This window comes from Anser brachyrhynchus (assembly GCF_964034855.1).
Source record: "Anser brachyrhynchus genome assembly, chromosome: 18".
Taxonomy (NCBI): Eukaryota; Metazoa; Chordata; class Aves; order Anseriformes; family Anatidae; genus Anser; species Anser brachyrhynchus.
The window spans coordinates 4,821,358-4,833,748 of record NC_137711.1 but is presented as its reverse complement, the minus strand read 5'-3'; the positions used below and the strand labels follow the sequence as shown (position 1 = coordinate 4,833,748).

General features: G+C 39.9%; 2 protein-coding genes across 4 annotated transcripts in view; one reads left to right on the top strand and one right to left on the bottom strand.

The window, feature by feature from the left end:
- Positions 1–12,391, top strand: part of DGKE (diacylglycerol kinase epsilon) — a 29,537-nt gene that overhangs the window by 4,106 nt on the left and 13,040 nt on the right. The window contains exons 3-6 of one of the 3 annotated variants that reach the window (XM_080561217.1): positions 4,577–4,702; positions 8,569–9,823; positions 11,477–11,636; positions 11,966–12,085. In XM_080561217.1, coding sequence (XP_080417343.1) covers positions 9,360–9,823; positions 11,477–11,636; positions 11,966–12,085 — 744 coding nt within the window. In that variant the 5' untranslated portion in view covers positions 4,577–4,702; positions 8,569–9,359. Of the gene's footprint in view, positions 1–4,576; positions 4,703–8,510; positions 9,824–11,476; positions 11,637–11,965; positions 12,086–12,391 lie in introns of those variants that run through there. The other 2 variants (XM_080561219.1, XM_080561218.1) reach the window with 2 other exon arrangements.
- On the bottom strand, positions 95–7,552 carry LOC308180104 (uncharacterized protein C17orf67). The gene is made up of 4 exons (XM_080561275.1): positions 6,911–7,552; positions 6,118–6,218; positions 3,040–3,179; positions 95–1,492 (listed from the first exon to the last, which is right to left on the bottom strand). Exons 1-3 carry the CDS (start codon positions 6,963–6,965, stop codon positions 3,063–3,065), a joined length of 273 nt encoding a protein of 90 aa, XP_080417401.1. The 5' UTR covers positions 6,966–7,552; the 3' UTR covers positions 95–1,492; positions 3,040–3,062.

Genomic DNA, 12,391 nt, shown 5'->3' with positions numbered 1-12,391 from the left:
TCCTTTGAGATCGCTCAATCCTAATGTGGAAAAGCAATCTTAAAAGCAGTAAGCAATCTCAATTCCACATTTGCATTAGGATTAGCTCAGTGTTACTGAGGTAGACCTAGCAGCTACAATTTAACCTTACTAATTATCTAACCTGTGACTGAATATAACTAGGTGGGTGTTCTGTTATTTCAGACAAGTACTTAAATAGACTTTCACTGGGTGAAATTTGGCATAATTGGGATCGGCATGATTTTTTTCTCTAAGCAAGAGAAAACAGAGCCAGGATTTCCCCTAATGATGTTAACTTCTATGGAGATATGCAAATTGAGATCTATGTGGCATAGAGTATTATAAATGAAGCATACAATAGCCCTGATTATACTTTTTTACACTCCCAGATTTAATCTATGATTCCATCTTGACGTTAGGGGAAAGTAAGCCTTTGATGCTTTGAGATTTAAATTATTTCCTTGGAGTCATCCAAGAGGGCTGTCTTACTGGAAGGACAGTTGTTCTATTTCAGCCTACCAAATGCTCTGTTGATGCAGTAATTATCATATGTATCTTCAATGGATTGGTTTTTATTTTGTTACCTGTCATCAGGCTCTTAGTGTGACTGCAGTGAAGAACTCTGAAAGTTACTTTGTTCTGTCCATAACTAATTCTATTGCCATTACAAATCATGACTGTCAGGTAAAAGCCATCAAGACATTTCTTATGTTGTTTGCAGGTATCATATGTTCACTATTTAACTGTACAAGAAATTCTATACCAAGGCATAAGTTTTGAAGGCACACAGGAAGAAAAGGGATGGCTGAATACATGTGGCTGACCTGGCAGAATTATAAAAGAGTGGGAAAAGTTGTGCAGAAAAACTATAAAATGATTATACTACACCTTCTTCCTTCTCACCTACTGATCCTATAAAGTCCTCACTTTGAAATACTTGCAATACAAATAGAAATCACTTTGCAATACCGAGCCTCAATTCCAGTGATCTTCTTCAGCATATCGTATGGGAGCGTAGCATAACGAAATCATCTGAAAACGTATTTGAATCAAGCATTTATTATGAAGTAATACATGAAATACTCATCAGGCAATGAAACATAGATCCGTGTTGCATAAATGTTGTGTCTTCATACAATTTTGGTTTTTAACCTACAAAGCTAAAATCAATGTTTCCTCCAAAGTCCAGAAAGGTGGCCTTCAGTTTACTTGAGGACTAATTGGTGATTTTTCCTTGCCCATTCCTCAGAACTTGGAGGAAACCCTTGATTTATTTATCTATGCATGCAATACTTGTTTTCCCTACTGGTAGAATATGTGTGTTGGTCTATAATATATCTAGCCATTTATGTTTGGAACTTTTGCCATATCAGTAGGATTATACTGTATTGCAAAGAGGTTCAGCTCTACAATGAGCACATAGCCAATGCAGGAATAACCTTGTCCTTAACACAATCATAATACGTATCCTCTTCAGTGACCATGAAGAGATCTGCAAAAAAAAAAAAAAGGCAAATATAATTAAAACACAGATAGAGATTAGCCCTACTAATAACATACAAAGGGCATCAAATCTTTTAAGCATTTTTCTAACAATTCTTCACCTCACTGTCAGCAGGGTAGAAGTGAGCCAGCTTTCAATTGTCTCAGCTGGAAGATTTTTTGAAAACTGCCAACTTACCTCCTAGGGCTAAGGTCTGGGAATTTTGTGGTTTTGTTTTTAAATAAGTGTCAGACCTTTGGCTTACTGTGGATTAGCGTTACTCCGTTGAAGCCTGCCCCAACATCCAAGTTTTTAAAGGTCTTTAGATACATACAGGTACAGATGCATACCTAGTAGAATTTTAAGCAGATGAACTTTCTATCTTTCAACTCAGATCAGCCCTGACAGATACCATCTCTGTATTTTAATGCTTAAGTGCTTTTTAAAGTATAGCCCTAAATCTGCAATTTTTATGTTAAGAAATTAACTGTGAGTAATATAGCATCACTTTATGGTGATAATTCTAAGTGACAAATTTCATGTCTGTTTAGAGAACGTTAGGGGGAAGGCTTATCCTGCTACAAAAATACACAAATATGGTTATATCTTCTTTTTTGGCAACCAAAACAGCCATTGGGAATTGGAAGAGTTTAGGATTAAATATTACAAGCTTATACCTGTCTTACCACCACCCCCACCCCCACCCCAGATTCACAGTTTCTGAATGGAGTGATAAGTTTGAATAACTGTGTGCAAAATACACAAGGAAAAATAGGATGACCATAGCACAAACCTAATGTGCATGACATTCTATTGGCATGTGGTATATTGTTACCAATTGGCTTATGAGTAGTGTCTGCTTTCTGGCTGCGCTTTGGAGTATATTTTCCCATTTAACTTTATGATGCATATGATGAACAGAGGCAGTAAAGCAAATTATGCTGTCTATTACACTGATGTTGAAAATGATAAACAGAACTAGTAACCCATACAAGCACCATGAAAATGTTCTGTGTTAATGCTTACCAGCATGTGTACTAAGCAGTGAATTCCATTTAAAAAATCAGCAGTTAGCAGATTATTGCAGATGAGATACTGAAGAACAAGCTCAACTCTTAGCAGATCAGACTGTATCTCAGATATCTCAAGGATGAAGACTATGAGTTTCATCCTGCCACAGTCTTACTGGAAGCTAAGTGAACAAGTACAAGACTTAAATAGTTGAAAAATAGTTGGAAAAAAAGCATAAGCAGACAGAAAAGAAACTGGAACAATGTCAAGCAATGTTAATAAGAATGTTGTGTAGTCACCAACTTATATCCATATAGCAGATAAATGCACAACCAAATGTTTTATTGATATGAACAGAACTACACGGGCACAGCTGATGCTTAAGGCTGTTATGTTTCCTGCCACTGTTCTGTTCTATTGCCAGACACCTTTCAGTGCAAGGTGCTTCCTCCAGCCATTGTTTATTCTCTCCTCTTCCAGTTTGTGGTTCTGCCTTTATTCTAAAAAAAAAAAAAAGTATGCACTGTATATATATATTTATATACCAATTGCAGGGTAGCCAAAACTGTTAGATTGGATGGACTAAATCCCTGTTGCAGTGTGGGAAGCAATGTGGATTCAACCAGTGTTCAAGGAATTGTTCTTCTGATCTCTGCTCCAAGCGCTGGATGTAAAGCATATGCTCCTATTTAAAGACAAGAAAATGTAATTTAATTATGCAATCACTCAGGTCTGATGTCAGGCTAATGAACCAGGATAATTTTACAGTATTCACAAGAGTAATGAATTTACTCCTGAAAATGAGCAAACATAATGAGATGGGGTTGCGAATCAGTTTGTCCCAATGTAGCAATACTTAATGATTGACATAATCCGCCATATTAGTAAACATGTTGAGCACGAATTTTGCAATAATATTCATAAATTAAGAATTCCACACACACATTTCTTATTGGCATATCTACACAGAAACCTCTGGGGGTACAGAAGGAGTCTCACAGACAGGTCTGTTGCATCCTCTTTTGAAAATTGATTCCTGCTGATTAAAAAGCATTAAACCTTTATAGGATCATGTGGCAGTGCTCTGAGGGGGTCCAGTAAGCACTATCCATCAGTGCTGATTAGTCTTTGTGTGATAGATAAATAATGTGAATTTCCCATAGTAACATATAGGTTTTATGGTGTAAGCAATGAGTTCTCAAATTAAGTGAGCCATGTGCCAAAAACTTGACCTCCATTGGGAAGAAAATGTGCTTTTAAAAAAGTTACAGTTTCAGTGCATGTGGGCTTATAACCTTTGTGTATATGAGATATATTTTTTTCAAAATGTACCCCATTGCTTAGCACACTGAGCATTGTAGCAACGGAAGCTGTAGTGTAAACCTTTTGCAGTGGCCAAGTATTCCTTCTGTCATCCAGTTATCTGCTCTTTGAGCTGCTCAGAGGGTTGGTGCACGGGAGGGCAGCAGGAAGCATTGGTGTCCTGCCTTATACTGTGCTCTGTGTTCCTCACAGTGCAAAGGAACTTGGCTCAAATCCCTTAGTGAAGCTGCTTTATGAACTTGAAGAGAACAGGACTATTATGACCGTGAAGATGCTACTTGATAAAAGTAGGGCCTCAGTCAAAGGAAGATTAAAATATGCTAATATTATAAATGACATTTTTAAATAATAAGAGATGGCAGATCTTGTTGTCTGTAAGTGAACAGGCGTTTTTAGTGAAACAGCACTGTGGAAGTCAAACTGTTCCACAAAGAATTGCAAATTAAATTCCCTAGCTCAGCATGATCTGGCCTAGTACAAACAGTTTTTGCTTAAAATAGCTGAACAGAGGCAGGTTCATCCCAGCACTAACTTCATTCCGCTACAAGGAATCCATGCAAAATCAGTTTTTCTCTTTGAGACTGTGGTAGAATTGTGCACAGGGATACAGTGGCCATGACCCTTCATTCACAGTGGTAAATCTCTATGTTCAACGTGGCAGGGGGGATGGATTTTTAATTGAAAGATATTTCCTTTTCTACTGAAAATCTTGACACTTAGTGAGAAAAACAAATACTCCATGTTTTGGTTTTCTTACAGAAAGAGAGTGTTGCTATATAGAAAAAAAAAAAATCAATTGGAATTTCTCATCAAAAAAGAGCTCAACAAAGTGTTTGCCAGTCCAGTCATGGTACCATGGAAAGTGGCCAGGATATAGCAACAGAGGTCAGTAATCAAATGCTTCTCTAGCCCTAATTCCCTCTACTCTCCACATGTACATATGTAACTGCCTGTAATACAGAATGTAACTTGATCCAACTTCACTGTTTTAGTTATTTTATATTGAAGATATTTACTATATAATGTACTATGTAATCGTGGTGGTATACTAAGCATAAGCATGGATGGGATGCATTCCCACTAATTTGAGAAAACTACAAGGCTTACTTAGAACAGCATGGAAACCAACCCAATCTTGAATGTTGTAGGGTGTTGTAAAGCCCATGCCTACTTGTTTCTTGGCTCTGTTGTACAGTCCTATTTGTACAAGATTGTTAACAAGCATAGTGTACTATTCTTGTGACAGCTTTGATTTGTTTTGGACATCACAGTTGACAAAGAAGTGTGTACATCAGAAGTGGTGTATGGCCAGCCACTAACTATAGGAAAGAGAAAACCACTTGCTGTCTCTGCAAGCCTGGCACACAGTGACCTCAGTCTTGGGAGGTATACAGTGCTCTTCATGCCCTATGGGTATACAGTGCTCTTCATGCCCTATGGAGTTCAGAAGTGTTCATTCAGCACCTTGCTAAACTGAGCTCCTTGTATTCATCATACATGCACAATCTATTGTGTGCTTTCTGGCTTCTGTGGTTTTTGCCTCTTCAGAACCATGTAATTCTTGCACAGTTTATTTACTTTGGAAAGAAATAGGCACTAATTTTAAAATACCTTAAGTGGCTCTTGAGAAGTGCAGAATTATATGTTACATCTTGTCAAAGCAAGTAAAACAGAAGCCTTCTAAATTCTTTTATTTCTTTCTTTTGTTGTAAAATGGTTTAGAAATGAATAAATGTAAATATTACTTGCAAAAATAATGCTGTTGCATTAAGCTAGCAGCTAAAAATGCCTACAATGTCATAACAAACTATCCAATATGTAGCATTCATATAAAAGTGAATGAAAGTAAGTGATTTTAACAGCTAGTTTAAAACTACCTCAATCTCCACACTGACCGCTGACACCTGCATCTCCTTTCTGCCTTGAGTGCAGAATGTACTGTAAGTGGAAGACATTTCCTGTTATTTAGTTTTTCAGGAACAACCTGATGAACTCCACATTTCTAGAAATGAAAAGCCACTTTCTTCTCAATAATTTAATCGGCATTTTTGAACCGTGATAAATAATTTCCACATTCTGCAAGCATACGCTTCCTGAGCAATGTTCAGCATTTTCAGAATGCTACGTGACAGTAATTGAAAGAATGCAAAGGAGATTTTTAATATTTTGCAGAGCTCAGCTGCTTTAAAAGATGATATTCATAACTTACTGCTTAAAATTATATCTATAGAAATCTAATATTAAGCACATTTTTCTTTCCTTTTTTTTTGTTAATGTAATTTAAAAATATCATAAATCACCCTCATTGGCTCATCAGGGAAACCAGCTTTTCTTCGTCTGTCTTCACGACGAGTTCTCAGAATCTGTTTGGCTTCTTTTTCAGTCAAAATTGGTGAAGTCTCTAAAGATGGAAAAGCAGAAATTAGTTATGAAATTACGATAAAGTTAATGTTTTACCTGTCAGTTGTAAAACCAAATGTCTCCAAACCTTATTTTTATCTATATACAAAGTGTTCTTTCATTACAGCCCCTTCCCAGGGGATATTGCATTCCAGGCGATATGAGTGGAATTTTAAACCATTTTTTTTAACTTGGGCTTTCTATAGTCTGGTTCTATCAGTATGAAACAAACCGTACATATTAATGTTACTGTCTAAAATGAGAAAATATAATAGCACCATCTAACCAATAACATCAGTAACTCTTCCAATTCTTTGTTCTTTTCTGCATTGCTTTACTTTCTGGAATTATTTTTCTAATGAGTTAGAATTTGTTGCAAAGGAGAGATTGAATTGAATGTTTAACTTTCAGGACCTTGGTAAAATAATATTAAAATTGTAAGCTCATAAAATAAAGCATTTTGGTTTTAGAATAAATGACTGCAGTGTTCTAATGCAGAGAGTAAAATATCTAATACAGTAGCACAACCGTTAAAAAACAAATCATGTAAAGCCTGCAATATAAAAGTAGTTAAATATTAAAAATGAAATATGAGGACACTAAAATACAAATTACTAATATTATGCTAATATGCTCTGCTGCTATACTCTGTAATTACATACATATACAGTTTTATTTTATATAAGCTCCTACCTGTAAAAGTGGTCATGAGGACCAGAAAGAAGATAAACACAAGTAACTTCTTCATTTTGATTCTGCTTTCTCTCAGTCTGTTCCAAAATGAATAACACTGACTGAGGCATTAGCCTATTTGAAGTAGCTACGTCAGTCACAGATGTTTGTTTATGCTTTAACTAATTTGACTTATAGTATGATTTTGAAGACATCTGGCCTGAAGTTTTGAATATGGCTATTATCTGTTCAAACATTCTCAGCATAACTCTGTTCCTGAGGGAAAGAAAATAGAAGACTATTTTTCCACTTCAGGTTTCTGAGTTATGCTGGATATTTTAAATTTGTGAAAATAGGACCCATTACCTTTCATTTAGCATAGCAATCTGTGGTTTCAGGTGCCTAAGAAAAACAATTGTTTTTTAAAAGATACAATTGCCTATTACTGAATGTTAATCTTAGAAGGGGCCTTTTGTTAAAAATTCCTCTCTCTAACTTTACTCCAGCACAGAAGTATGTATTAACTTGGTTTAACTCTAGCAAAGCCAAACTACCACTGTGGAAATACAGAGATTTTCATCAAATTAATAGAATCACAGAAATGAAAACTCACATAATTCTTCTTTTCAGGACAAGTTAGTGGAAAACAGGATTATAAATGACCTCACTATTTAATACAGTGTGAAGTATGAATGTGAGTTTAACAAATGTGTTTCTAGAGAGCTAGTTTCTACCTTCAGAAATGTCACCGGCCGTACATCTGAGCAGCACTATTCTGGACATAGGGCACCAGCATCACCAATTTGTAGGGAAAGAAATACATGTCCCTTTGAATATATCTTTTGAAACAGTCAGAATTCATCAGTGGCTGCCATACAAAGGACATAAGCAATTACCCTTTCCCCTCAGAGGGAAAGGTGCAGCACATCCCCATCCCTGCTGAACCACAGGCTGCCAGCCCATACCCTGAGCAGGGCTTCTTGTTTCTGCCTTTTTTCTTTCCTTAGAGAAGTGGTGTTCAAGCGGTTGTGTCTGTGCAGCGTTTTCTGCGCTCACAAGCTTCTGAGCAAACCAGCCAGTTTTCAGCGAAACCTGGCTGAAAGCTGTGGGTCTGTAAGAAATACTAAGAAACTAAGAAACAGAAAGTTTCAGGAAATCAGACAGGCGGGTTAGATTGAGGTGCTGTCAGTGCCCCTCAGCCAGAAACCTGCAGGGTGATCTCAGCTTTGGTGAACACCAGAGGCTCCAGTGAACACCGGAGACCTCTCTTCAGCTCACTGGGCTGGCTGAGTTCAGCTGCTGACACCGGTACCGGGGTGTTTGTATCAGCCTGACAGCCGTGAGCTAACGTGGGGTGCCACAGGTGTAAGGACTGAACCAGAGTCGAAGTAGGTGAGAAAAACAAAGCAGAGCAGCTCAGTAGTTGGGCCTTGAAAGAAAAAAAGGGCAATTCCTGGGTTCTGTGTCCCATTGTGTCATGGAACTCATGTTCATGTAAACATGTATATTGTCAAACTGTGCAGTGCATGCATTTTCCAGCATGTTTTAAGGTACTGACAGCCTAAAATCCAAGAGATGTGATGTGTAGTGTATGGATTTAGGTAACTGTGAAGTATTTTGTTTTTATAGCAGAAAAAACTTGTAGTTTCTAATAACAGCAACCATTACTTTATTTTTAGAACTGTTACAGGGAAAGCTTCCCAGCACTACGTGAATGAATTTATGAGCAAAGAGCCGCTACGGGTGGGGCAGCGAAGGGACGAACACGGCGAACAAAGGGACAAAACTCAGCCAAGGGGGAACCAGCGTCCGGGGGCCGCTTGCGACAAGTCCCGCCCCTTTCTACAAATCGTGACAGAGTCGCGACATAGCCGGTGGCGGCCAGGCCCCACTTCCGGGCGGCGCCCGTTGCCTGGTAACCGCCGCTTCCGCTTCCTGCACTCTGCGCATCCCCGGCGGCCGCCGGCTCGGAGCGGCGCCCCTCGGCCCGGTGCGGCCGGCCCGGCCCCGGCTTCGGCCTCGGCCCCGGGGAGCCGCCGCCAGCAGCCGAGGGAAGCGGGCACGGGGCGAGGGAGGTCTGTGGTGGGCGGCGGCGGCCCCCAGCGCATGGCCTCGGCCTGAGGGGGGGCGGCCCGGGGCCCGCGGGGCCGGGCCTCCCCCGCCGAGGGGCCTGAGGGGAGGCGCGGGGCTCTTGTAGGAAGCCGGAGCCCCCCGGAGGCTCTGTGCTGGGGGCGGGAGGGGGCCGGGGGGCGGCCGGCCTTGTGCTAGGCGGCGGCAGAGTCCCCGGTACCAGGCCAGCGGCGGCATCCCTGTGCTGGGTGCCGGCTGTGAGGGCACGGAGGTGCTGAAGGAGGGGTTAGAAGATGTTTCACGAAGCTGCTCGTTGGCTGCTGGAGCCAGGCAGCCGTTCCCGGGTTCGCCCGGCTGTCTTCTTGAGGGGTTAGGCTGGGAAGACCGAGCTGGGTGAGGAATGGCAGGCACGGAGGGCAGCAGCAGCCCTTCCTCCTCGTCCTCGGTCGTCGCGGACTGGAGCTTGGTGTTTTGGACTCTGTGCTCCGTCATCGTGCCGGTGCTGATCACCCTGTGGTGCAGCTTCCAGCGGTCCCGGCGGCAGGTGCTGAGACGTGACATCTTTCGCAAGAGCAAGCACGACTGGCACTACACCGATCTCTTTGGGCAGCCCTCCTACTGCTGTGTGTGTGCTCAGCACATCCTCCAGGGTGCTTTCTGCAGCTGCTGTGGGCTGCGTGTCAGTGAAGGATGCCTAAAGAAGGCTGACCAGCACTTTCTCTGCAAGGAAATTATGATGAGGAGTGATGGTAGAGCCCGCAGCTCTATGCCGCATCACTGGATCAGAGGCAACGTCCCACTCTGCAGCTACTGTGTGGTATGCAAACAACAGTGTGGCACACAGCCCAAGCTCTGTGACTACAGGTACTGCAAGGAAGTTTGGTTTTGTATGGGGAAATGTGATGCTACATCCATGTTTAATTAACTGCGTTCTTTTTAGAACACATTGCCACAAAAACAATTTGAGAGAACCTAAAATGAAAATGGGTGCTTGTGGGTTACCTGAGTCATAGATTAAGGGCAGGATATTGCATCTTCGGTCTACCCGTTCTCTTGCTTGCATTTCTCCATAATGATGTGCTAGCTAGTGTATGATTACATCTAAAAGGCAATGTCTAAGAGAGCTTATATTTTTACGGGACAGTCCTAAAAAGGTTCTAATGCACATGTTGTTTGTACAGTGAATAGCCTGAGCAATTTCAGTGGCATAGCATGCATTTCAGATTGCCAAAATGTGCGTGCATCTCTGCAAAACTGGCATCTGCTTAGTGCAGCTAGAACAAACAACCCTCCTATAACTGGTGTTGTGTTTTGTTTTGTTTACCTTTTTAAAGATGCTCAAAAGAAGCTAATTGAAGTTCTTAAAAGTTGCTGTAATATAATCTGTAGTTACAGTTTGTAGTAAGAATGATAAAAAGTTTTAAGAAATTGAAGGGCTCATACTGTCATCAGTAAGGTTGCTTGTAAAGTTGTTGGCATGGCACACAGTGGCATGTTAGGCTAGAACATAGAAGTAGTGGCGCACATCCTGTGTAAAGTGTGACCTCTGCATTCTCAAAGGATGTCTGCTTTTGCTCTATTTCTGTGTGATACTGTGAAATAGCATGGTAAGTTAGCACAATTCCATCATATATGAGCATACTGTCAGAAACAAAACCTTGAGAGAGTGTGTGTATGAGAGCAGGAAAGGAACAGGATTCTGAATGCAAAAGGAGGAAGAATGAGAAAAGCAGACAATAACTGTCAATAGTCCCTGTCTACAGTACAGGGCAAGTATCATTGCTTCCCTAGTTGTGTGCTGGATTAAGCAGAAGGACTCCAAAAATAGCTTTCACAGCTGCTTAAACCAAGGCTTTGTAGCAAATGAAGATTAACATTTTGCAGAGGCTGGCAGGAGGTATTGCAGTATTCCCTCTTGTTCTAGTCTGTTTGCCAGGGCAGCTCTTAGAGTAGGTCAAAAAGCTGAGCAATTTTGCATAGCAAAATCCCATCAGCCTTGCACAGTACTGTGTAACCTTTTAGGTTTCAGACCTAAGGGGTATTATCACTTTTAGGAAATTTATCACCAAAGTCAATTAATGGAATTAGTAACACTTGAAATTATTAAACTGAACTCTAGTGTGTGCTTTTTGAGGATGGATAGGAGTTCAGTTTCTCATCCAAGCTTTCAGTGTAACTGCTGCATACAGTGCAAGATGGTATTTGTAGCACTTGAGTTTTTGAGATAAAAATAGTAGAGTTAATTTAAAACTGGTATCTCTATTTATCAGAATGCAACTGTTTTTCTAGACTTTTGAGGACATGATCAAGTTATGTAATTTTCTTTAGCCAATACGTAGTCACTTGAACTTCCAGAAAATGCATGCTTTTCTCTATAATGTGCTTAAAATATTACTTATAACAGTGAGTGTAAGCATAAATACTTCTCAGAAATTAGTCTCTCTTTCTAAAACACATAAGCAAAATTTGTGTCATTTGTTTGAGGATTTCTCTTGATTTTTTTGGTCTTTTTTCCAGATGTGTGTGGTGTCAGTGTACTGTACATGACGACTGCATGCTGGATTGTTTAAAGATCGAGGAGTGTACATTTGGAGAATTCAGAGACTTAATTATTCCACCATACTACTTGTCCACAGTCAACCAGCTGCGTAAAGACAAAAGAACCGATTATGAAAAGGTAATTGTCTTCTGCTTCTTGTTTTTATAATGTATTGTCTGGCTTCTGTTTTTTAATAAAACTGGAAAACTTGATAAAGATGTAGGAAGTTTTGTTTGTTTGTTTTTTACATCACAAGAACTGAGCTTATAACGCTGTAGCATTTGTTCTCCCAAGCATTGTAGAACGAATCTTCAGCCTTTGTGTTGAAAGTATTTGTTTGTTTTGACTACATCAGACTAATTGGTAACTTCCTCATTTCAGCACTTGGAGGGAACTGATTATGAAGCAAGGCTTTAGACATTTTCAAACGTGCAGTGTTTGTGTGACTTACCGTCATCTTTTTGCAGATAGTACCTTATGGCAGAAAACACTGGATCCCAGTAATCATACTGGCTAATACTCGTAGTGGAAACAACATGGGTGAAATTTTACTGGGAGAATTTAAAATTCTGCTGAACCCTGTTCAGGTAATTACAGTGAAAAGCCACTATAACTAAGTAACAGTTTAAATTAGAATCAGCATCACTTTACTTCCGTAATGGTAGTAGGATCTTTTGGAAGGTCAGTAAAGGAAACAAATTCATGCAGTTTGTTTTAGAAAGAATAAGGTTGTGTGGAGAATAAAAATTCAGAGGCCCCCCCCGCTTCCATGTTTTTTCTGGTTCTTTTAATAGTTGTGCAGTTTTCTATTTATAGTAGTACATCTAGTAATTCTGCTTTGATAGTCACGTGCTTATTAACAATATACTTTTTTTAGAAATTGAAATATTTAA

Coding starts and splice junctions, on each gene's coding strand:
- LOC308180104 (XM_080561275.1), bottom strand. CDS start 6,965: ATGAAGAAGTTACTTGTGTTTATCTTCTTTCTGGTCCTCATGACCACT. Junction 6,219..6,910: donor CCTCATGACCACTTTTACAG/GTAGGAGCTTAT, acceptor TTCCATCTTTAG/AGACTTCACCAATTTTGACT. Junction 3,180..6,117: donor TCCCTGATGAGCCAATGAGG/GTGATTTATGAT, acceptor GTCTTTAAATAG/GAGCATATGCTTTACATCCA.